This window comes from Benincasa hispida, chromosome 11, assembly GCF_009727055.1.
Source record: "Benincasa hispida cultivar B227 chromosome 11, ASM972705v1, whole genome shotgun sequence".
Lineage (NCBI taxonomy): Eukaryota > Viridiplantae > Streptophyta > Magnoliopsida > Cucurbitales > Cucurbitaceae > Benincasa > Benincasa hispida.
Genome location: NC_052359.1, coordinates 6,501,505 through 6,527,530, shown reverse-complemented (window position 1 = coordinate 6,527,530; position 26,026 = coordinate 6,501,505). Strand labels below are relative to the sequence as shown.

The following is a 26,026-nucleotide window of genomic DNA, read 5'->3' as shown; positions in this document are numbered from 1 at the left end:
GATCTAACTTTTTTCCCCTACAAAATTGGATAATATGTAAATAATTATCTTCATATGTTAATGCCTAATGGTAAATATATCTATTATTTTCTCTCAAAAGATTTTTATTATTTTTAAGACTATAATTCAACAGTTAGTACATACTTTTTAACCAAGAAGTCTTCAAATTCTTCCATTAGGATTTGAGAATGGTTTCATTTTTTTTCGTTTAATTTCAACGATTAGATGAATATTGAATCATAGATCTTATAAATGATAACTGATATATTTATATATTAATCTATAATTGATTAAGATCTGATGTATAAATCTATATATTAACATTTAAAATTAAAAGAAGAAATATAATGTGATATTTTAGAGAAGAAAAAAAAAAAGAATGATAGTGAATATGAAATTGAGCATGCTAAAATAGTTTAAATAACATGGTTCAATCCACGTAAAACTTATATTATATCATCTTTAGCAACATCAAAATTATCAATATGATTCTCCAACCTCATGTATTATTAAAAAAAAATCAAAATTGAAATTAGAACCTTAAATCAGAAAGTTATCACGTGAAATGCACGTGAATATAAATGGAAATGTAGTGAAGGCGAAGTCGATTTCAGGAGGCATAGTTACCGATAGAATTCCGTTTCAGGTGACGCCCGTCGGATGTTTCCGATGAAATTGTGGCGATCAACTGAATTTTTCTACTAACCTCTAGCAATATCATCGCCGCCGATCTCAATATTCTCTTTCTGTATCCACCGTGTAGATCTTTGGCTGCCATTTTTTTCTTTCTCGATTCAAGGTACAGCCATTTGTTTAGATATTGATTCTCCATTTACGCGCTGTGATTCAAAGATCTCTGCCTGGCCTTGTCTTTTGGAAGCCTGCCGAGTGTGTCAACGAGGTAGGATCTGAGTTTTGTTAAAGATTTCAGTGATTCAGATACGAAACCATGAAACTGCTGAAGTGAATAATTGTGCAAAGCGTTTCAATTGAATTAATTGACCTTCGATTCAGGTCTTACGGAGTGATTTCTGATGTGGTCTGAGCGCTGGAATTAAGTAGTGGAACAATGTCTTTGGAGGAAGGTGATGTCAATGAAACTCCCGAAAGTCGAGTGGAAGAGGGGACAATGTCCGAGGAGCTAGAATCCGGCGTGAAACATGAGGGCAATGGCCATGTTGTCGTGGAAGACAGGGTTTCTGATAGCCAAAATTGCTCTGATGATCATGATGAGCTTGTACAATTGGTTATCGATATGAAATCCCAAAATGAATACTTAAAGTCTCAGTTGGAAAGCATGAAAAATCTGCAAAATGTGGAGAATGTGCCTGAACGAGAAGAAGAAATTGGTTCCAGAGATGGAGAATCCGTTGATTTGAAAGAACTTCAAGAAAGAATTGAGTCTTTGAGTAAAGAACTTTCGGAGGAAAAGCAGACACGAGGTGCAGCAGAGCAAGCTTTGCAGCATCTCCGAGAAGCCCACTCAGAAGCAGATGCAAAAGTTCATGAACTTTCTGCAAAGCTCATTGAAGGTCAGATCTTTTTGGTTTGCGGTGTTCTATATCTTTTGTTGTTAACTTGTGATTAGAAGGATTTGGTTTGTTTGTTGAAGTGATGTATCGTTAAAAAAAAATTGTGCTTTGACCACACTAGTCTTCTGAGTCATTTTTGCTTTTGAATCCTCGTAAAAGGAAGGCTATATCTATTTCGAGGACCAGTTCAATCTTTGAGAATTATATACTGTTTGGAAGGGAAAAAAAGGTCAAATGGAAGGTTGTCAATTGTAATTGCTTGTTTTGCTTTATGGTTTTCAAAAAGGGAACTTTTTTCTTCTTATTTTGCATTAAATTTATAACAGAGAAATGTTTCTTTATGTAGCTCAACAGAAGTTGGAGCAAGAAATAAAAGAACGTGATGAGAAATATTCTGACCTGGACTCAAAATTTAGCAGGCTACACAAACGAGCTAAACAACGTATTCAAGATATTCAGAAGGTGTTTGTTGTATTCCTTGTGCTTATTTAATCGTACCTTGTTGTATCTGCCATCCATGTTGTTTTCCAAACCAAAACACACTCCATTGACAGATCTTTCACATCAATCTCCAATGATGTGATCAAATCCTCAAATTGGCCAGTTTCTTCTTCAAAATATTGTTTCTGTTTCCCAAACCAGACTGTTAAGAATACCAGGTCTGTAAAATGTGGGATTGCCTTGACTTTTTATGTCTTATTCAGTCAATTATACTCGATGTGTAGGAATCTACAAAATTAGGTTCCCGAAGCCAGGATTTAAACACATTGATACATGTATTATGCATTGTATCTCCTATTAGCTAGAAGAGAATAATGTAACAAGGATAAAGCATATTATAGATCTAGTGGATTTGTGATAGAATGTGGAATTTTTTTTTGTAAGTTTCACAAACTCTGGAATCTGATTAATGGATTAGTAGAAATCATGATTTATATTCTATAATTTTCTTCTCGAAGAAATCAATTGATGCATCTGTTTTGCTGAAAATTATTATGCTTTTATGTTTGGCCAGAATCTGTTTAAACTGAAGTGTAATATTCTTAAATTATCTTATAACTTTGTCACAAGAGGTCATTATATATGTCTCATTTCATTTTTTTTATACTGAAGAATAACTTCACTATGTTGCTGTTATGTGTCAATGGTAAACTGAAACTTTGAGTGTAAAGGAAATGGTACTTACAAATGTTTCTTAGTAATGCAGCATCCCATCTTCTTCCTTCTTCTTTAGGTTGGAGGGGAAAGGGAAGGTGTATTTGTATCACACACATGCGTGTACATGAACTTTGAGAGAGATCACCTTGTTTGTTTTGATGGTATGCTGGAACATTGCAGGAAAAAGATGACCTTGAGGCTCGATTTCGTGATGTTAATGAACGAGCAGAGCGTGCAACGTCCCAGCAGACTGCACTGCAACAAGAAATAGAACGCACTCGGCAACAGGCCAATGAAGCATTGAAAGCAATAGATGCAGAGAGACAACAATTAAGAAGTGCAAACAATAAGTAAAATCTCCATAAATTTTCTTCTTTTGTAAATTGAATTTAGAAACTACCATGTTAAATAATGTCTTTCTCTGGTCATGGTCTGAGTGTGTTTGCATGACAAATCCTTATTATTGTAATATTTTCTTGTAGAGGGATTTTTCGGGACGTGGTTTGTATGCCTTGTATTCTTTTTTTTCCCCTCAATAAAAGCAGTGTTTTCTTTTAAATTTTTTTTGGTCAAAGATGAGTAATAAATTTGAATTTCAACTGTGAAAACACGCTCGAATCCTTCATATTCCATATTGGCAGAAAAGCTAGAATTTCTAAATTTAGCATGATATTGTCACAAAGCTAGTGTGGGCGATTAACCTGGAAATTTTCTAGATTAGGCGCCAACAATTTTTGATAGAGCAGGTGTCATTGACTTAATCTGTTGAGCCGATTATAGTAGTACAGTAATTTTTTGTAGTTAAGTGTATTATGCTTTCTTAATTCTTTTCCATGTATGGGAAAACTCACAATATCACTAATGAACAGGCTTCGAGACAACATAGAAGAATTGAGACACTCGTTGCAGCCTAAAGAAATTGCAATTGACGCATTGCAGCAGTCCCTTGCAGAGAAGGACCAGGTATTAAATTATGCTTTATATTGGGAAGCTTTCTGACATCATTCGTGCTGTATAAGAAAGATAGTAAATCTTCTTAATACTTGTTATCATTATCTTGTGTATTTCTTATAATAAGAACTGAATGACGGTCAGTGGTGTACTAATTTTATGCCCCGGGGTAAATGAAACCCTTCAAGTGTTTGGAAAAAGAACGTATTTCAGAAAGCTAAATTAGGATTTAGGATTAGGGCAATACTGATGATTGAAAAAATAAATTGATTTTTTCCAAACCCAGTAACAACATTTTTATTATCATTGTCACCTAGATTCATTCACAAGTTATATTGTTTGATGTAACATATAGATTAAAATAACTTTGCATCGGGCAATTATTAATGATAGATATAAAGGCAATGGTTATGCTAAAATCTAAATACTTTACCATTCACGTCATTTGAACATAGAGAAGTGTTAGGCTCCCTATCATCCGTCAATATAGCAGAAAGGGCAAGAAGGGTATTTCACAGGGGATAAGTTAGTTAGGATTGTTGGAGAGGTTTGTTTATGAACATGGGAGGAGACCATTGATGGAGAAGAACAAAGCAATGTGATGTAAGCGGTGGGTTATGTTGGTTGTTGATGAAAAACAAAGTAGAGAAAGAAAAATAGCACACCAATATTTTACGTGGAAAACCCTAATCAGGAAGAAAAACCACGGGATAAAGGGATTCTTATTAGAAAACTGATACTAAGAAATACAACATACCACTAGCTTAAATAGAGAAAAGGGAAACCCAAGGGTACAATGAAAAAGATAAAAATGCCCATAGAGTACAAAATCCTAATTTCAATACTCCCCCTCAAGTTGGGGCGTAGATGTCAATAAGACCCAACTTGCTCACACATGCGTCAAACATCTGTCTGGGTAGTCCCTTTGTTAGGACATCTGCAATATGTTGATTGGAAGGAATATAAGGAACACAAATGTTGCCACTATCAAGTCTTTTCTTAATAAAATGCCAATCAATCTCCACATGCTTTGTTCTGTCATGTTGAACAGGGTTATTTGCTATGTTTATAGCTGTTTTATTATCACAGTAGAGTTTTATTGGACCGGTATGCTCTTGATCAAGGTCTTTCAAAACTTTTTCAAGCCAAATCTCTTCACAGATTCCCAGACTCATGGCCCTGTATTCTGCCTCGGCACTACTTCTAGGAACAACACCTTGCTTTTTGCTTCTCCATGTAACAAAGTTGCCCCACACAAAGGTACAATACCCTGATGTTGATTTTCTGTCTACTACAGATCCTGCCCAATCAGCATCGGTGTAAGCTTCGATGCATCGCCTTTCAGTTTTCCTGAACATCAAGCCTTTCTCTGGAGAGGTTTTTGGATATCTCAAAATGCACTCCACTGCCCTCATGTGCTCTTCGTATAGAGACTACATGAACTGAATTACCATACTTACTACATAAGAGATGTCGGGTCTAGTATGAGAGAGAGATATTAATTTCCCAACAAGTCGTTGATATCTTTCTTTGCTCACTGGAACACCTTTACTCATATTACTTAACTTTGCATTTGCTTCTATAGGGGTATCAACTGGTTTGCAACCCGTCATACCTGTTTCCTTAAGCAAGTCTAGAGTATACTTCCGTTGGGAAATTGAAATTCCTTCTTTCGATCGAGCTACTTCCATTCCAAGGAAGTATCTTAGTTTTCCAAGGTCCTTGATTTTGAATTCCTCAGCCACCTTTGTCTTCAATCGGTCAATCTCTGAGGTATCATCGCCTGAAATAACAATGTCATCAGCATAAACAATCAAAACTACAATTTTCCCAAACATAGTAAACCTGCCAAACCAAGCCCTTGGTGACTGTTTTAGCCCATATAAGGACTTTCTTAATATGCAAACTCGGTGATTAAACTGTTTCACAAATCCTGGGGGAGGACTCATATAGACTTCTTCCTCCAACTCTCCGTTAAGAAAGACATTTTTCACATCAAGCTGGTAAAGGGGCCAATCCTTATTAACTGCAACAGAAAGGAGGACCCGAGCTGTATTTAGCTTTGCAACCGACGAAAAAGTCTCGGAATAATCAACATCGAAAGTCTGAGTAAAACCCCTGGTAACTAATCTAGCTTTGTATCTGTCAACTGTTCCATCGGGCCTATACTTTATTGTGAACATCCATTTACATCTGACTGCTTTATGACCACTTGGAAGATTGACTTGATCCCATGTATGATTTTTCTCGAGAGCTCTAATTTCTTCCATAACTGTGGCTTTCCATTTAGGACTTTCTAAAACTGTGTGTATACTGTTTGGTATCACCACTGTGTCTAGGTTTGTAGTGAGGGCCTTGAACTTAGGAGACAAATTACTGTAGGACAAGTAACTCTGCAACGGATATTTAGTACAAGATCTAGTACCTTTCCTTAGGGAAATCGGAAGATCAAGGGATTCATCTCTGTCTTTACTTTCTTCTGACATATTGCACTCATCCTCCGGTTCTGTTATTTTCCCACTCTCAACATTTTTTCCAGCGGGAATAAGAGACGCTTCTTTTCCAGATTCTACCATGTTTTCAAGAGTCACACAATCATCTGTCTCTGCACCATCATCGACCTGTTTTTGCTCTCAACGTTTTCAACACAAGCATCAGTTTTATCACATTTATTATCATGATCAGGGATAGGACTACTAGTACCTGAAACCAATCTTTGTTCAGACTCATGGACTGGAGCCAGAGAGATAACAAGCGACGCTATTTCCTTTATGAGATTCTTCCTATAGTATGTGATCCAAGGGACTTGTTTGGTCGGGAGGATAGGTGCATTGGTACTGATACTGACATCAAGGATGGGTTCAGGTTCAGGTAAGGCAGAAAGGCTGGGACCCCAATTGGTTTCTTCACTAGTATGCTCCCCCTGAAGAGAACCATTGGGAAAGAATGGATGATCTTCAAAGAATGTCACATCCATAGAGACAAAGTATTTTCTGGAAGAGGGATGATAAAACTTGTACCCACGCTGATGTAGAGGATACCCCACAAAAAAACATTTTTGTGCCCGAGGGGTAAACTTGGTACGGTTAGGTCCTTGTGATGGACGAACACCACACAGCCAAAGACACGAAGGGGTACATCAGAGAGAAATCTGGTGTTTGGGTAAGACTCTTTGAAGGAATCTAAGGGGATTTGGAATTTTAGGACCCGGGATGGCATGTGGTTTATTAGATGGGCTGGTGTCAAGATAGCGTCACCCCACAATTGAAGGAAGGGAAGTTGACAACATAAGTGATCGGGCAACTTCAACTAGGTGACGATTTTTCCGTTCGGCCACTCCATTTTGTTGAGGGGTGTACGCACAGGAACTCTGATGGACAATACCTTTTGAGACTAGGAATTCTTGTAAGGCGTTATTAAGGTACTCTCGACCATTATCACTCTGGAGAATAGCGATTTTGGCGTTGAACTAGGTTTTTATAGAATTGTAAAATTGTTGGAAAACTGAAGTAACTTCTGATTTATCTGTCAGAAGGAAGACCCAGGTTAGTCTAGTATGATCGTCAATAAAGGTTACAAACCAATGCTTCCTAGTTATGGTAGTAATTGGTGACGGACCCCAAACATCGCTATGGAACAGAGTAAATGGTTTAGAAGGCTTATAAGGCTGAGAAGAGAAGGAAACACGAGGCTGTTTGGCTTGGACACACACATCGCATTTCAACTTAGAAATATTAATATTGTGAAAAAGATGAGGAAACAAATAATTCATGTACTGGAAATTAGGATGGCCTAGACGATAATGCCATAACATATAATCAGTTTCAGAAACAAAAAAATAGGAAGAAAACAAACTAGTCCTATCACATATCCTAAAGGAGGCTTCTTCAGTGAGGAAATAGAGTTCCCTGTCATGCCGGGTAGTGCCAATCGTCATCCCCGAGTTTAGATCCTGAAAAACAACAGCATCAGGTTGATAAGACAAAAATTGATCAGAGGAACCAGTTAAATGGTCTGTGGCTCCTGAATCTAATATCCATGGTTTATTACCAGCTATACTCACGAGCAATGGCACTTACTCCAATTGTAGTAGTAGTGCTCCGAGTGGTGTCCTGATTCTGAGGCTGAGTATCTCCAGTAACAGATTCACCAACAAAAGCCCGGCTTGACTGTCGTTTCTTACCATTTGGCGGTCGGCCGTGAAGTCTCCAACATTGATCTTTCGTGTGCCAGGGTTTCTTGCAATGTTCACACACTGGGGGCGGCTTACTGCTCTGTTTATCTTGTACAGGGCCAGATGTTTTGAAAGCAGCGGAATCTGTTGGCGTTACAGGTGTACTATTCATGGCCTTCGACCTATATTCCTCCAGGCGAACTTTAGAACAAACTTCCATTAGGGATGGTATAGGTATGGTCCCCAATATACGACTTCACACTGTATCAAATTTAGAGTTGAGTCCTGCAAGAAAGTCATACACGCGGTCCATTTCTTCAGACTGATAATGTAACACTCCTCCACAAGGACAGTTCAAAATCATTTCACAGCACAAATCCATCTCTTGCCATAAGAGAGAGAGCTTGTTAAAGTAAGCAGTAACGTCCATTGTTCCCTGTTTGCATTCATGGACCTGCTTACGTAGGGTATATAAACGAGAGGTATTCTGTCTCCTGGAGTAGAGTTTTTGGGCTGCCTCCCAAATATCACGAGCTGTAGTTGCATACAATAATGGTTTTCCAACCTGAGGTTCTATACTTCCAATCAAAATCGATCTCAACAAAGAATCCTCTCCTTTCCACATTCGCTCTTGGGAATCACCGATCCTTGGTTTTGGTATTTCATCTATTAGGTATCTAAATTTGTGACGGCCCTCAAAGGCCATTTTAATAGATTAGGACCAAGAAAAGTAATTTTCACCATTCAACTTTTCTCCTATAATAAAGCTAGAAGAATTGCCTATAGCTCCAGAACATAAATTTGAAGGGTAAGTAGGGAACGAAGTTACCAAATTTTTAGGATGTGGGTTTAGATCTGGTTGGATCTTGGATGTCGATCCCAGGGCTTCCCCAATAGCAGCTAGATGCTGCTGAAACATCTCGTTCTGTCGTTTAATCTGCAATTGCAACTGGGTAACTTGATCTTGGATTATACTTCCTTGGTCCTGGTGGTATGAAGAATCTCCCCCTCTAAACTCACCCATGATCTGCGAAAATTGCCCCATTCGATTGCTCATATTCGGCTGAAAAACACCCACACTTTGTCCATCTGTCATTTGGTGCGGCAGTGGCTGAAAGGAGAAGACCGGCTGCAATAGCAACAAGTGGGAACTACTGGGCACGGTCGATCTTGACTGGGCGGCGCCGATCTCGCATGGAGGAGCACTAGGCATCGCAGATCTGGACTGGTCGGCGTCGTTTGGCTGTGTCTGAGAGTGACCGGACAGATCGTGGCGTCGTTCGGTTGGTCGCCGGTCGCCGGTCGCCGGTCGCGTTTGTTCGTTTGCCTTCATCTGAGCGCGACCGAACCAGATGGGTTTCTATTGGGTCGCTGGGTCTGGCGACTCGTCGTTCCATCTACGAAGGAGTCGGCCGGCGGGTGGTAGGGCGGCGGCGGCTGATCTTCACGAAAGTGGGGAAGAAGAGATTGGAAGTATCTGTCAATGGCTTTTTGGATAATACTGGTTATATATGGATTATTGGTTTGAGATTCTCCTGTTGGATTTTCCTCAATGGTGGCCAGGGTTTCATCTCCATGCTCTGATACCATGGTGAAAAACAGAGTAGAGAAAGAAAAATAGCACACTAATATTTTACGTGGAAAACCCTAACCAGGGAGAAAAACCACGGGATAAAGGGATTCTTATTAGAAAATTGATACTAAGAAATACAACAGACCACCAGCTTAAATAGAGAAAAGGGAAACTCAAGGGTACAATGAAAAAGATAAAAATGCCCCTAGAGTACAAAACCCTAATTTCAACAGTTGTATTAGGGTATCGAGTTGTTTTTATGCTCTTGATGAGTATAGTAATCTTTAGAGGAAAGAGACTCACTAGCTCTCTCAAATTGGCTGGGTATTTGTGTTGCCCTATGGTTTTTCTTCTTTTATATCAATAGAAAGTAAGGAGACACCTTACAAAAAGTAAATAATGAAACTTCATCCGAGCACTTCCTGTACCATATATGCCCACTCCTTTCTAACTAAATGGCTCAACAAATTGCAAAAAGGACACATCTCCAAGATAAATGCAGCCTTTTTCTTGGAATGCCACCAAAACTGTCCCAACTAAATAGTAAATGCACATCCTTTGAAGTTACCTAACAAACATGGTTTGCAATGGTTGTATTCTTTTGTTTGGTTACTTTTTGCTCCTTTAGCATTAGTCTCTTTTCATTCTATTAATGAAATTGTCTTGTTTCCATTTTTTTAGAAAAAAGCATTAGTCTCTTTTTGTTTTGTCGTGCCTTGTTTAAAAAAACATTTAGTTTGCATAATAGTTTAGCTCATAATTTAAAATTTCCAAATTCCAATAGTATCGGATGTTCCTGTCTCTCCCCAAAGGGACAACTCATGATTTAAAAGTGAAATCAAAGTAGATGAAAAGGTGATTAAAACTCATGCATCCCATCAAAAAGAAAATACCAAGTGTTTTATTGAAAATTCTTCATTACTGTTTTTCTTTATTATTATTCTACTTCATTTTCTGTCTTTTGAATTCATCAAATGCCGGAGTGTCATTTCTACCTTTACTTTGATATAGCTGGAGGGCCTAATGAAATATTTATTTTGACCATGATGTCTTTCACTCTGTGTGCTTCAGATGCTGGAAGACATGAAGAATATGCTTCAAGCTGCTGAGGAGAAAAGGCAAGCTTCACTAGCTGAGCTTTCTGCAAAACATCAGAAGGTGAGGCATGCTTGTTGAATGAATGGCATGCTTTCTGTACCTCCTATTATCTTCCAATAATCATCTGTTTGTTTTTCCTTTTTCTTTCTTCCTCCATCCAGAGCTTGGAGAGCTTCCAAATGCAACTTTCTGATGCTTTATCTGATAGAAATAAAGCTACAGAGACTATTTCTTCTCTACAGGTAAGAGTTAATTTGATTTGTAGTTTATCTTTCGACTTTTATGCTTCCCACCCCACCTATTGATTTCTTAAATTGGACCTGGAGAAGGCTTCTGAAGAGGCTAACTAAGTGTACTATCAACTAATAGATTTACATAAAGTTTCGTTGCCACTATTACAATTATTATCAAGTATACTTTTAATGCGAGAGTAGAAGAGTTGATTTCTGGTTGCAATATAATTCTCCTTTTTCTTATACTATTATAGATTTTTCAACTGATTGTGTGATAGTTATTATATATACACACATATATTTGTATATTTGGCTGTTAATGAAGATTTTTTTAACACATTTTCCAGGAATTAGTTGCAGAGAAAGAATCAAAGATTGCTGAGATGGATGCAGCATCAAGTGGTGAGGCTGCAAGACTTAAAGCTGCTGTGGAAACTGTAAAAGGAGAGCTTGCTCACCTCAGAAATGAACATGTAGGCTCTTTGGTTTGAACTCTTATAAATGTGTCAAAATTATTCTCTTCTACAAATGAACGAAGGCATTATATCTAGAGAACTTTTTTGCACATTTCATACCATTTTAACTTTGTTCTAATGTTCTTTTGCAAGTACCTTATTCAGAAAACTTAGTTCTATAGGTCCTAAAATTCTCAATCAAGGTTATGGGCTTGATCGACAAGTTCTTCTTCAGTAGAATATATCATAATTTCTAAAAGCAAGAATTTGAGCACTTAAATATAACAGCAGAAATGACTAAATGAACATTAGTTTGTTGCTGGGAATTTCCAGTAATGAATGAACTCATCCTGATTTGAACTGTTATCTTTGAGGTAAAGATGTTCTTGAGAATCCATAGGTACAAAATAAAGGAAAATATATATATCCATGAAATGAACCAAGCACCTCCTTATTTTATGTTGTGGATAAGATTGCCGCTACACTTCTTGCTTATGATATTTTACTTTATGTTAGAGAATACATGTTGATCTAACTATGCATCCATTCTCATCTCCAGCGTATTTCTTTTGAAATTATGTAATTAGTTTTCTTAGGTTCAGTTTGAGTCCAAATTTCAGGTTTGTAATCATAGGATCATAGTTGTATAATGCTACAGGAGAAAGAAAAGGAGACATGGCAAGCTGCTTCAGAGGCACTTAAAATGAAGTTAGAGATTGCTGAGAGCAATTGCATACGTGCTGAAATTGAAGCTGCTAAAATGAGGAGTATAAGAAGAATTCTTGTTGACTTTTGTTGATGGCTCTAATATAGGAAAAGAAACAGACAAATATTTCGTTGGTGTTGGACAGGTCAGCTGGAATTGGAAGTTTCTGCAAAAGCCCGGATGTTGAGTGCAAGAGATGCTGAACTACTGACTGTCAAAGAGGAGGTATTATCAACCACCAGAAACTGTGATCATTTTACTCATTCCAATTTTCTTATCTATTTATTCTCTTCCTTGTTGGGAAAAAATGTAAACAATAATTTATAACCGGGAGAAGTGGAGTGGTAGCAAGCAACATTTTGTTGGTCAGTACTATGATTTGACTAATGTGGTACCTAATTGGAGCCTTTGAAGAGCTAAAATGAGCTTAGCTTAGTGGTAATTGATATGACTTTTTTCCCTAAAGGCCGAAGGTTTGATCCCCCCATTCCTGGAGTTGTTATACTAAAAAATTAGAGCTGTTGAAGATGGTGTTATGGGATTGGATGATGAGGCTGGCAGTTGTTTTGGTAGGGAAGGTTTCAGTAGATAGTTGGAGATGATGTGTGAGTATAGGGATAGGTATAGAAGATCATCCCCTAAAGTACACATCTTTTTTATATTTATTCTTCATCTGATTTGATGTGACTCAATCTATCAGCAATGTGACTGTTCATGGTATCTAACAAACCTGGAACCATGTTTTTACCAAATTTTTCAGAGGCTGCCATAGAAATAAATTCTCTTTTTTATTTTATCAGCCCTAAATTCGTTTTTAAGTGATCTTTTAGTCTCTTCAACACCTACTTAAAATCATAATTGGCTTGATGCAATTTTTTTTATTCTTGCAGATGAATCGCCTGGAAAGTGAATTTTCTTCATACAAGGTTCGTGCTCATGCACTTCTACAGAAGAAGGAAGCAGAGCTAGCGGCTGCTGTGGACTCTGACCAAATTAAAGCTCTTGAGGAAGTGCTGAAGGTGAACACATCTAAATGTAAAGTGAATAACCATGTTGATTCCCGAGCTCACTTTGGTTATCAAACTTTGCATTATAGGAGGCTGAAAAGGAAATCACGTTGGCATATGCTGAAAAGGAACGGGTTCAGCTAGATCTTCAAAATGCGTTGGAAAATCATGATAAAGAACTCAAAGAAAGGTGGTCATATGCTTGAGATTTTTTATTTCAATTTTCCATCTTCTCCAGAAGGGTTATCACAAATCTAAGCTGCAACTTTAGTAGTAGTTATACATCCGGCAGTTGATTTGAATATTTGGTTCATTTAAAGTCGTTTCAGGAATTATTAATGTTAATTGCATACGCATCAATCGTGGGACAGACCAATTGATACCTCAAGTATTAAAAAACACGGGAATGGGAATATGGGAACAATGGAAATCCTGTTATTACTGATGAAAAAACAGGGGAATTGTTAAAAATGCAATCTGCCGTCTCTTCATTGTGTTTGCGATGAACCCACTTACCTGGAGGGAGAGAGAAGAATTCTCTTCCGATCCTATTTGTTTGTGAAATCCTAGAATGATAGATTAGTTAAATGGAACATGCGAATGTCATTGAGTGCGAAGTGTGAGCCTATTTCTTCCATGTTTTTCTCAATGAAAGTTTGGTTTTTGCATGAACATCCCGTGGTAATTTTAGGTGAAAAAGATTCCTAGGCTGGCAAACAATGTTTTCTCATGATGGCCAAATCGTTTCATTACATTTAGTTTAGATTTAATGGTCATTAAGTTTTATGTTTCTCTTGATCTCTTTGATTTAACCCTCAAGGTTTAGTAGCCAAAGTGGATGGCTGTTTCAAATGGTGGCTTTCTTTAATTTCCGTCAGAATATTCCTCCTAGAGTTCTACAAATTGACAGCATTCTTTTGATGAACTTAAGATAACTTCTTATTTCCACTTGTGACAGAGATTCAGCCCTCAACGACGCTGAGCAAAATATTAAGAGCCTAGAAAAGAGGCTTGAATCTGCTAATTTGCACCTTCATTCAGAAAAGGAAGCTTGGGAACAGAGCCTCCAAAACTTGGAGGAATCATGGCGAAGTAATATCAGTAGTTTGAATGAAATAGCGATTCTTGGTTTTTATTTACAGAGTGATAAATAAGTTGTTGTAAAGAAGATTATTTTCTGTAATATTTTATCTGCAGTAAGATGTGAAGCTCTGAAATCTCAGTTTGAAGAATCCTCTAGGCAAGATGTAGAAAAGGAATTTGAAGAGCTGAAACGAGGGTATAAAAGATTAAAGGCAAGTATAATAACTTTTTCTCTTGTTTTGTGACTTGTGCTAAAATAATTTTATCCTCAAGTTTTTACTTCGTTGTGTCATCTGTAGGAAGAGCACAATTCATTCCGAGATCTTGCTGATAGAATGATTGAGGAAAAGGATACAGAAATTTCTAGGCTTTTAGATGATAACAAGAATCTTCGACAATCTTTGGAATCAAAGCCTCCCGTATGTTTATTATCTAATCCTTTTGATTACAATTCTTTAATAGATTTTGATACTTAAGTGTTTTCTGTACTCATTTCTGACCCTTATCTTCTGTAATCATCTCAGGCAGATCAAATTGATAATATTGCAGGTAGGAAAACTTTTTTTGTTTCCCTATTCATTTACTGCTCATGTTTGATCAGAACTGAACAAATTTGGACAATAGACTAGAACTGACCATTGACGTCTTAACGTTCTTTTTCTCCAATTGGTATCAGTCACTCAAAAACAGGACTCTTCAAATTTGAGCGCCTCTATTGCAGAACAACAGATTCTGGTATGTACAGCATTCTTTCTCATAAAAACTTGTTGCAGTTGCAACTTATACTTGATTTTAACATCTTTTTTGTAGTGGAAGAAGTTTTGTTAATTAATATATATTGTCAAATTGAAATTACGTTATCAGTTTCTCTTCTATCAAAGATGGTTGCTTATGGTAACTGCCATTCATGCATTAATTACAGAATTTTATGGTATGATTTTAAAATTAGTGTGTGAGCATATGTATTGCTTAACTGATAGAGGTATGTATCTTCGATTAGAAAGAAGGTTTGAATTTTCACTCCCAAATGTGGAAGTAGAAAAAGAATTAGTTTTCATGTTTGATTATTGAATCTTGTCGCCTTTTTATAAAGACATGTTAACCACAATGATAGATACGAAAAATAACATCTTGTCGCCTTTTTCACATGGAGTGGAGGTATCTTGGTCTAAAACGTCATGGATGTGTGATAGTTTCCTATTTTCATTTTTATTCAGCTTTTAGCAAGGCAGCAGGCTCAGAGAGAAGAGCAACTAGCCCAATCACAGCGCCATATCTTAGCCCTTCAAGTATGATTCACTGATAGAGGTATGTATTTCACGTTCTAGATGCAGAGTCTAACAATTCTGCATTTTATAGGAAGAGATTGAGGAGCTTGAACGTGAGAATCGTCTGCATAGCCAGCAGGTATAATTAAGTTCAAATCGAGCCAATCTCTAAGACGTTAAAAGCTTTTCAGTTTTTTATCCTTTTTTTTAAAAAAAATTAATTAATTAATTTATTTAAGAAAGCAATGTTCTGTGTCTGATATATGTGAAAGTCATGCCATAGTATAACAACTACTAGCATTTTTAGTGTGAAATTTAAATATCATCTCATGGGTGCAGGAAACAATGTTAAAGGCTGAGCTTCGTGATATGGAAAGATCACAGAAAAGGGAGGGTATTGACATGACATATCTGAAGAATGTCATCTTGAAGCTCCTTGAAACCGGTATAGGAGTTTTATTCTGCTTTGATAATGGCAATTTTTACAAATTAATGTCCCCGCTCCAATTTATGGGTTTAAAGGTTGATTTATTTGACACCCTCTTTAACATTTCCTTATCCTCAATTTTTATTTTTAATTAGGTGAAGTAGAAGCTCTGCTACCTGTGGTTGCCATGCTTCTCCAGTTTAGTCCAGAAGAGGTTGTATATGCACTTTCAACTATTCTCTATCCTGTGAATGATTGGAATATATTGTGTTTTTCTTACTTAATTGTGGCCAAACATCTAGAGAAGTCAAAAGAACCCATGGAAGTTAAAGGATGACCATTGTTAGGCCTTATAAGCATCACGTAAATCATAGGAATAGAATTATGTTTGAGAATTATCGACATGCTCGCAATTATGGTTACTGGACTTGCATTACTATGGTTTACAGTCTCATAGTGTCAAATAGTTATCAATTTATTCTCCTAAAAGAAATTGATGGGAATGAAAAATAAATATAAGAAAATAGTAATACTTTAGCCCTCCCAAAAAGGGGGGAAAAACATTTGTTCAGATTTATCTCAATGAATCAAAAGGAACTGGAGTATGTGGTGACATTATTCTCTCTTTAAAATCAAATTAGAAAATTACCTGTCAACTATTCTATAAGACTATTAAGTCACAAAATTTAACCACCAAAACATCCAGAATCAAGCAAGGAAGGCAGGTGGTAGAAAAATGCTCAAACTTAGCACTAAAATGTTCAAACCCAATTAAAAAACATCCAATACTCTCTATTGCCTTGATAATAACAAAGTTTGCAGTTTAATGTGATAAATTTATAACTTGTAAGATTATATTTGATTCATCCACTATTAAATTTATGTGGTAAAAAGTTTAATATAAGTATTGCTTCTAATGTAATAAAAACATTATACTGTTACCTGTTACCACGTTATCGCACGAAACCTTAAAAGTGAAGATCGATGTCTTTGAGAAACTGGAAACCGAAAACCCTGTTTTGAGATGTAAAGTACTCTTATGAATTTTAATAGGCTCAACTTACGGTGAGTAGTTTTGGTTGATTTGCTTATACAGATGCAAAAATGTCAACAAGCATATCGCAGCACGACGGATGTTCCTCCAAGCCCTGCTGGTGATTCAGGATCCGCTCGCTCTCTTTTCTCAAGATTTTCATTTACGTGACAGATGAGAGGAAGGAAGCCTCCGGAAAGTTTCTCAGCATAAAATTTAAAACGTCTGCTACTGTGGTTGAACAAATGTTCTTTTTCAGTACCGGTAGAGAAGCAGAGTAGGCCACAACTGTAAGAATTTCGAAACTGTTTCTTTCTTTTAAGAAACAATTATTCTTTCATGCCAAAATGAGAATCTACAGAGAAGCGTTACTTTTATAGATTAAAATATACATAGAACATGAAAGAGGAGGGAGGAATTTTGATCTTGTTCTTCTGGGAGGAGGCGGAAGTGTTGTATTTTCCATGAAAATGTTCTTTACTTTATACACACAATACAATGATATTTTATTTTTGTAATAGTTTGCCGCTGCATTTGTACCTTTGACTTTGAGGGATATTATTTTCTTTTACCTTATATTTGGAATCGAGAAAAGAAAATTGTTTTTCTGGTAAGCTTGTTTGTTGCTAAGTTATAAATGAATTGGTAATCCATCGTTTTGCAGTTGGGTTGGTGACCATCGCATTCTGATTCTGAATTTGATTGGTACGTTTACCTTTGTTTGGAACTAAGAAAGTTGAATTAATAATTTTTCTCTCTCTCCGTTTATGTTCATTTAAAAATAATTAGGAAATATTATTAATATTATTTATATATTTTAAGGGTAAAAATGGTTCGATTCAGTTCGATGGTCAATAATATTATATTCACATTTGTGTTATTCTCTTTTATGTTTTGTCGTGATAGAATGAAAATGTTGAACCAACCGACATTAATAAATGTACATGTATAGAAATATAATACCCTTTTTCTAAAAGGGAGGAAAAAAAACTGGTTGCAAACAAAGTTTGATACTTCCAGGCCATAGAAAGAAAAAATAGTACTTAATATTTCGTTCATTATTTGATATGTTATTAAATGATTTATTAATTTATTATTAATTTATTTTGTAAATCCTTATAATCCCAAAATGCTGGATAGTATGGGAAATTTTCAATACCAGAAACTTTTCGTTTAGGTATTTTTTTTTTCTATGCCATTTGTATATCATTCATTTGTTTCATGAAAGTCTGGTTTTCGTAAAAGTTATATTAAGTTGAGGAAAACTTTAGTATTGATAAAGAGAAAAAAAGTGGGTGTAAAAAGTTGGTGTGATGTTGATGCATTGTTTACAGACATTAAAGAAAGTTGTAAAAATGATTTAAACAAATAGTTAGTTTCTTTCTAATTTCAAATAAAGTTATAAAACTTGATTTAAATGAATAATTAGGTTGTTTTTACTTCCAAATTGTTGTAAACCTTATTATTAAAAATATTGATTAATCCACACATATTATTTCAATCTTACGGGAAAGAGAGAGAGATTAGAAGTAGAACTACTAATACATGCATAGCATTATCTAAACATGGCTGCATTTAGAGGTTATTGACTCGAAAGCTTCAAACATTTATAATCACCCCTCCCCGTAAAAAACTAAACTACTCATTTTTCTGCAGAAGATCAAAATCCTCATGTGAAATTTTGCTCAAAAACCCCATTAGAAAAGACACAAACTCCCCATTCCCCACATTGCACAAATCAAAGATCCAGCAAAGATTGCCAAAAAAAAAAAAAAAAAAAAAAAAAAATCCCAAAACGATACAACATAATATGATGATGATGATGCACTGCCTTGATTTTTCACTTGAGAGCTGAAAATACTGTAGCTGCAAATTAGACTTAAATAATCATACTATGATCAAATCAAGCATGCCTTGCCTGGAAATCCTTCATGAAAGCAACCAATTTCTCCACTCCAGCCAATGGCATTGCATTGTATATTGAAGCTCTCATTCCTCCCACGGATCTATGCCCCTTCAGCTGAACCATCTTCTCTTTAGCTGCGTCCTTCACAAACTCACTTTCCAGCTCTGGCTTCTCCAAAGTGAATGGTACATTCATCAATGATCTCACCGAACGCTCGACTGGGCATCGGTAGAATCCGTTGCTTTGATCGATTGCCTCGTATAGGATGTCGGCCTTCTTCTTGTTCTTTTTCTCCACCTCCTTCAGCCCCCCCTGTTCCAGCAGATCCTCAAACACCAATCCACACATGTAGATGCCATAGCAAGGTGGGGTGTTGTAGAGCGAATTGTTTTCATGGTGGATCTTGAAATCCAACATCACGGGAGTGATTTCTTGTGCTCCACCGATCAGATCCTTCCTGATTATAACAATGGTGACCCCAGATGGCCCAACGTTCTTCTGAGCTCCAGCATAAATTATCCCAAATTTAGATATGTCCACAGGTTTTGAGCAGAAATTGGAGGACATATCAGCCACCAAGAGGGTTTTCGGATTTGGATAGTTCTTGAATTCAACTCCATGGATGGTTTCGTTCGCACAAATATGCAAATATTTGGCATTAGGGCTTTGTTCCAGATCCTCGAATGCTGGGATTTTGGTGTATTTTTCAGCTTTGCCCGACCAAATAACCTTAGGTTTACAATACTTCTGAGCCTCTTTGAAGGCCTTGTCGCCCCAGGAGCCAGTGACGACATAATCGACGGTGTCGTCGGGTCTGCACAGATTCAAAGGGATGGCGGCGAATTGAGTGGTGGCGCCGCCCTGCAAGAACAAAACAGCGTAATCGGAGGGAATATCCAGAAGGCTTCTGAGATCTGATTCGGCCTTTTGGATTATGGATGTGAAATCTTTACCTCTATGACTCATTTCCATTACGCTCATGCCAGATCCGCGCCAGTTGATGAGCTCGGACTGAGCCCTTTTCAGGACGGACTCCGGCAAGGTGGCGGGGCCGGCGGCGAAGTTGAAGACACGATCGTCGGAAGAATTGTGGGAAGACGGGGGATTCTGAAGCTCGAGAGGGGAGGTGGTGGAAGCTGCTGAGCAGGAGATTGAGAAGCGGTGGGGAGAGGGAGAGGGAGAAGGGAGAGGGAAGGCATTGAAATGAGGGGTGGAAATGGAGGTTTTGAGATGGTGGCGATGAGGATTCTGAAGAAGAAGGGAGTGTGGGGAAGCTGTGGCGGCCATGGATGTAGAGATTTGAGAGAAAGGAAGAAAGATTTTGGAGATTTGGAAGAAGAAGAAATGAAGAACCGAGTCTGGTTTTTGTTGGAGGAAAAGACGGGGGAAAGGGGTTTTTGGTGGACGGAATAATGGCTTCTTTCAAGCCATTTATAGGAGGAGGGGAGGGTTTTTCGCTCTGTTTCACTCTTTCATTTTGTTTTTTGTTTTTTGTTTTTTTCAATTTTTTAAAAAATTACCTTTTTAATCTAAGTTTTGAAAAAATACGTGTTTGGAAAACATAACATTTTAGTCCTCAATTTTTCTAATACCAGTTTATTTCATATTTAAATTTTTTCGAACAATTGCAAATATAGATTAGACCTTAGCAGATATAATATAATATAAAAAAATTATAAATATGATCAAATTTAAATAGTCTGACCATATTATTGATAGGAATCTTGATAGACCATATCACTGCGGTAGAAGTCTGTAGTGGATAGACTTGGGAGTCTATCAACAATAGTAGCGGATAGACTTGGGAGTCTCTTTTTTAGTCTTAAATTTTAAAAAAGAGATTTAAAAGCCAAAAGGCGCATGCAATAATTTATTTTTATTATTTTAAATTAGGATATGTTTTTAAAATTTTTTTTTACCTATTCTCATTTTAAACATATTTTTGTCATTCAAAATTTTATGTAATTAGATAAAATAAAAATAAAAATTAGTTCATGAATATTTTAAACTCATTATTAAACATTTGAGAACTAAAAAGATATATTTTTAAAATTTATGGTTCAAATGTACCTATTCTAAAAAATTCAGAGACTAAATAGATTTGTTTTGAAAACTTGTGAACCAAACACACACATTCTTTAGAACTCGGGAATTAAAAAGATAGTTCCACATTTTTGGTTCTTATACTTGATTTTTAAAATAGTTTATTTAATTTTAGTTTTTATATTATCAATAAATTATTTAGACCTAATTCTGGTTTATTATTAATTTTTCTAATTTTTTTTCTGTGTATTAGATACATATTCACAACCTGTTTATTCTTGTACCAAAAGAGCTCCATATATAAATAATGTAATGTTAAAAATAATATGAAATTCATGTATTTTGCCATTTAATTTAGTATCAATAAATGAATAAATTGTTGACATGTCAGCTTAAAAAACAAATCAGATAAAAAGAAAATCAGCCTTTTTAGCTGCAAACAACCGCGAAAAGCTGAGGACAAAAGGTATAGTTTTTGGAATCTCATGAACAAAAGAATTGAATTTAAAAAATAAAGAGAAAAATTAAAGTGAAAGCTAAGTCAAACTTATTAGAAATGAACATTTTTAATGACTCCTAAACTTTGGCATAGGATTAATTAATTAAACACACGTATTAACTTTCAAGATACACTATTTTCAAAATATATCAATCATCGTTTACGTTCTCTGGTGAAATGTTGATGTCTTTCTTATCTGTTTTATCTTTGATAACTTGTAGAAATATAAGTTATTGTCTCTTAAAAGTTAGAACAATTAGAATTTTTAATGATAAAAACACATCTATCTTAAGAGAAAACGCATAGAATTCTTCAAACACCACTAACTCTTGCAAAAGTGTACTTCTTGGTAAAACTGCTTCACTATTGCATCTTATTATAGGATTTCAAGAAAATTCACTAAGTGTTGCAAGCCAAGCTAACGCAAGGGCATGTAAATTAATGTTGTCTTATCACAAGGGCATTGGTTCGCGTTGTTCCTATCAAATCAACACTTGCAAGTATAGACATTTGATTGTCGGCGTCTGAAAGACATCTGAACTGGTAGACTGCTGACCAGGGCATAGAAATTAATGTTGTCCTATCACAAGTTGCTGAGAAAAACGCCTATAAATAAGAAGACTTGCAGCCAAAGAAGGAGGATACCATTCTTAGAGAAACCATAGAATTTAGATCATAGTTGCTCTGCTGTTACAAGAAGGAGATAGGAGGAAAAGAACCATTGTCATTGTTGAAGACCAAGCTCGAGAGAAAATTCTTCATCATTTCTTCACCAAGTTGATTGCACATGCATTTGAATCAAGCCAAAGAGGACAAGAGATTAAACTCTGCGACTTGACTCCTTCCCTTTCTTTCATTTCATTTCCGTTTTCCATTTCATGCAATTAAGTGTGATTATTGTAAAGACAGTTTCAACCTTCAAAATTAAATCTTACATTTGATCCATCCACTTTCTCTGTTTATATTCCATTGTGATTGACGCATTCCTGACTTGTTGCATGCTTAATTTTCAAGCTTTAATCATCTTGATCACTTGGTTGAAGTTATAAATCAGTTACACTATTTGAGAATAAGATAGCTAGAGAACACATTGAGTCAGAATGCATAGTATATTTAGAGATAAAAAGACTTGTGCTTTATTACTTTATGTAACCAACACATGCACCCTAGAGATAGAAACATATGTGGCATTCACATTGAGAAATGTTGAATAATATGATCAGAAACCTAACGCATCTACATACATTTGGTTTGTAAACGAGCATTCCCTGTTGTAACGACTCGACCCCCTAGGGCTTAAGTAAGTCGTTACTAAATACATGCATACATGGAACTCAAAACGACACTCGGTTATGATGAAATAAATGCTAACTAAATAAGGTAAGTTCAAAAGACTTTCATTAAATTCAAATACTAAAACAATAGTAGGGTACCCATAAATCATAAAGGATAATAAATAAGTTTGAAAAACGATTCTTAAAAGTAAGTTTTAAACATCAAAACTAAAAGTTAAGAGAAACATGAAAAGAACTCTAAATCTCATGATGCGGAAGCGTAAAAACTAGTCCCAGTGGCTTGATCACGAATTCCGCTTGTCCATCGTTGGTGCATCTCTACCCTTACCTAAAATAACAACATGAGAAAGAATGAGTGTAAAATACTCAGTAAGTAACCCCATTACTGGGGTCAGGTTGGGCATCTATGTCCTCTAGATATCCACCTCTGACACATATACACATGAAACAAGAAGGAGACTGAGTCCTATCCTACTGTAGTTAAGTATGCCCACTACCTCTGGTGAATCCCGAAGGAAACACAAACTGGTGAATCCTGAAGGAAACACAAAATCTAGTGGGCATTTAACTAATTAGTAAGGACATTTGCACAGTCTCAACATCAAAATCATCACCATACGAATCTATGACATACATATAATCCTCAATACCATGGCTCTATCGCATACACATATACCTCAACGTCATGGTTTTACAACATACTTGTATACCTCAACATCCTCAGATCAAATACAATCATATGGAAGCATATACCATCTCATACTAGCATTCAAGTGTCTATGTGCATATTTAAAAAATTCAGATCTCGTGCTAGAACATACTTTAATTCAGATCATACTATCAATTTATCATGCTAACATTCTACCATAACATACATTTATCATGCTAGCATACAACTAAAGCCTGGCTTCTGGACAGTTCCAGTAGTAAGATTACTTACCTTAATAGAAAATCCACAGATAAAATCAGACAACCAAACGATGACAACGATTTGAAGTAACGTCCCTAACATACGAATACAACCATTAAATTTTAGTCCAACAATAATTGAGAAACCTTAGATTCAAATTCAAAATACCCAAAAGCTTACCCCAAGAACTTGATCAACAACCATTCCCAAAATCTCGACTCCAAAATCTCCTCCTAACAGATTCTAATTCCAACGAATGACGACTTAGAATCTTCAAAACATGAATTAAATGATTATTTAATCCAATAATTCATGGGTGTCAAAATCCTTCAAGAAATCTATCTCATAACATTGACCTTACCTAAATCCAAGATCTGTTCAAAACCAAGAGTCGGCAGCGGAAACTAGAGTTGAATGGCGGCCCCGTGATAGAAACTCGAGCAGCCCGTTAGATAGATCTATGGCGGCAGACCAGTGGCGCGAGGGTTTGTAAGGCTGGATGATAATTTCAAAATTGAATAATTTTCATGCCAACACTTAAATTCTTGCACTTATACTTGAAGTCCAAAATTCTAAAAATGCCCTCCAACTAATAACAATTAATGAAATTCTAAATAATAAAGTTACTGAAATTACATTATTACTAAAAAATGTGTTGGGTGTTACATTCTTCCCTCCTCAAAGAACTTTCGTCCTCGAAAGTTCATTCTTGAAAAAAAAACTCCGGAGGTGTTACATTCTTCCCTCCTCAAAGGATTTTCGTCCTTAAAAGTTCATTCTTGAAAAAGCTCCGGGTAATGGGCCTTTATCTCATCCTCTCGCTCCCAAGTGGCCCCCTTAAACTGGTGATTTTGCCATAGGACTTTCACAAAAGCAATTTCCCGGCGGCGCAATGTTTTTACCTCTCTGACGAGGATCTCTATAGGCTTCTCCTCGTAGCTCAAGTTGTTATTCAACTGTAAGGGCTCGTAGTTAACTACATGGGACGGGGCTGTCACATACTTCCTTAGCATCGAAACATGGAAGACATTATGAACTGAAGACAGTGCTGGGGGTAATGCCAAATGGTAAGCTACGAGACCAACTCGTTTCAGGACCTCGAAAAGTTTAATGAATCTTAGACTCAACTTTCCCTTCCTACCAAACCTCAAAATACTTTTCATGGGTGCCACTTTTAAGAACACTTTCACACCAGTCTCAAATTCCAAGTCCTTATGTCTTACATCGGCGTAGCTCTTCTATCTGCTCTGAGCTGGTTGCATACGAGCTCTGATATTCTGTATTGCCTCATTCATGGTCTGCACTAGCTCAGGACTTAGCAACTTCCTCTCACCAACTTCACCCCAGCATACTGGAGACTTGCAACTCTTTCCATATAGGGCCTCAAATGGCAATGTGCCAGTGGTAGTCTGATAGCTATTATTATATGTGAATTCCACTAAATGCAGGTGAGAGTCCCAACTCCCTGAAAACCCTAATGCACAAGCGCACAACATATCTTCCAATATCTGGTTTAGACGTTCTATTTTAACCATCAGTTTATGGGTGAAAAATTGTACCAAAATCCAATCGAGTACCCAATGCTAACTGGAGACTTTTAAAAAAAACTAGATGCAAAACAAGGGTCATCGTTTGACATGGCTAAAACTAGTACCAAAAGAGGTGTAACAACCCCTACCATAAATGACTATGAAACTTAAGATGTTGAAAATCAGCAACACTTCTACACGTCCGAGCTGAGAACTGTGAAAACGGTCATGAAGTTAAGAAAGTCTTATATACTAAAAACATATATCCAAGCCTACCATGTCACAGGGAAAATTTCATATGTGCAGTGAAGAAACTGGTCATATTATATAATGCGTAATCTGAAGATACGTACCAGAACAAATCTAGTCAACTGAAAACTGCTTCTACTCTAGAAGTGTCAACTGTGATGTCTTTCCTAGGGTCTACATGTCTGAGAATAACTTTATCCAATTAAGGCTTACATTCATGAGAAACTCATCATGAGGCTCTATGCTGTCGTGGACTATAAAACTTGCTTGAGCCAATCCTCATATTATTCTTTAGCCTTAAAACAATCACATATTATTAGTTAGATTCTGTTGTGGATGAGTCTAAAATTCCCTCTGAAAATGAGGTTTTGAAGTCCTTAGATGCTAAAGCGTCAGTCAATTGATAACACATTTCCATATCCTCGTAATAACCAAAATTGATCCCTGAAGTTTGTTTTTTTTAACGATAAAACCTTCTTGACTCATAAGTCATAGCTTGAATTACTCGTACTCCCTAACGCTAGTTAACTCATTGCCCATGCAAGAGAATACATACTATCTTGTAATGCTCAAAACCCACTTTTAGTAACTTCTTACTATCAACTCAACTTTATTGCCAAGTCTATCCCTTATACCAATGGTTATATTGGAAGATCCAACTTACTTACTTTTGTGCATATACCATTATTGTCTACCTCGAGTTGGATTATTTTATTTTCTCAATAAAATTGATGGTCTTGCTAGTTCATGTTTCCAACACTTGCACACAAAGTCAAAATCCCTTAAACCTTACTAATGCCCTTAATGTTCTACGTCTTAACTAATGAAGCCTTAACATACCATATCAATAGTTCTTGAACATCTACTGTTACTAGTAACTCCATTTTAACTTATCAC

At 36.3% G+C, this 26,026-nt stretch overlaps 2 protein-coding genes across 3 annotated transcripts; one reads left to right on the top strand and one right to left on the bottom strand.

Moving 5' to 3' along the window:
- The first annotated feature begins 588 nt into the window (after positions 1-588).
- LOC120090479 (protein GRIP) lies at positions 589-17,312 on the top strand. Of its 2 annotated transcripts, XM_039048178.1 has the most exons (22): positions 589-901; positions 1,015-1,532; positions 1,879-1,994; positions 2,871-3,040; positions 3,560-3,653; positions 10,460-10,546; positions 10,648-10,728; positions 11,067-11,192; positions 11,833-11,941; positions 12,026-12,105; positions 12,771-12,899; positions 12,977-13,077; positions 13,846-13,979; positions 14,085-14,182; positions 14,270-14,389; positions 14,495-14,519; positions 14,647-14,705; positions 15,188-15,259; positions 15,330-15,377; positions 15,578-15,683; positions 15,821-15,879; positions 16,762-17,312. In XM_039048178.1, the coding sequence occupies exons 2-22, from the start codon at positions 1,070-1,072 to the stop codon at positions 16,867-16,869; spliced, it is 2,385 nt and encodes a 794-aa protein (XP_038904106.1). In that variant the 5' UTR covers positions 589-901; positions 1,015-1,069; the 3' UTR covers positions 16,870-17,312. The 2 variants fall into 2 exon arrangements, with proteins under 2 accessions (XP_038904106.1, XP_038904107.1); XM_039048179.1 differs by lacking the exon at positions 589-901 and having other exon boundaries at positions 1,354-1,532; positions 1,887-1,994.
- A 930-nt stretch (positions 17,313-18,242) lies between these two features.
- LOC120091825 (phosphoserine aminotransferase 2, chloroplastic) lies at positions 18,243-20,023 on the bottom strand. Its single transcript, XM_039049967.1, has one exon. The coding sequence runs from the start codon at positions 19,889-19,891 to the stop codon at positions 18,602-18,604; it is 1,290 nt and encodes a 429-aa protein (XP_038905895.1). The 5' UTR covers positions 19,892-20,023; the 3' UTR covers positions 18,243-18,601.
- Between the last annotated feature and the right edge of the window lie 6,003 nt (positions 20,024-26,026).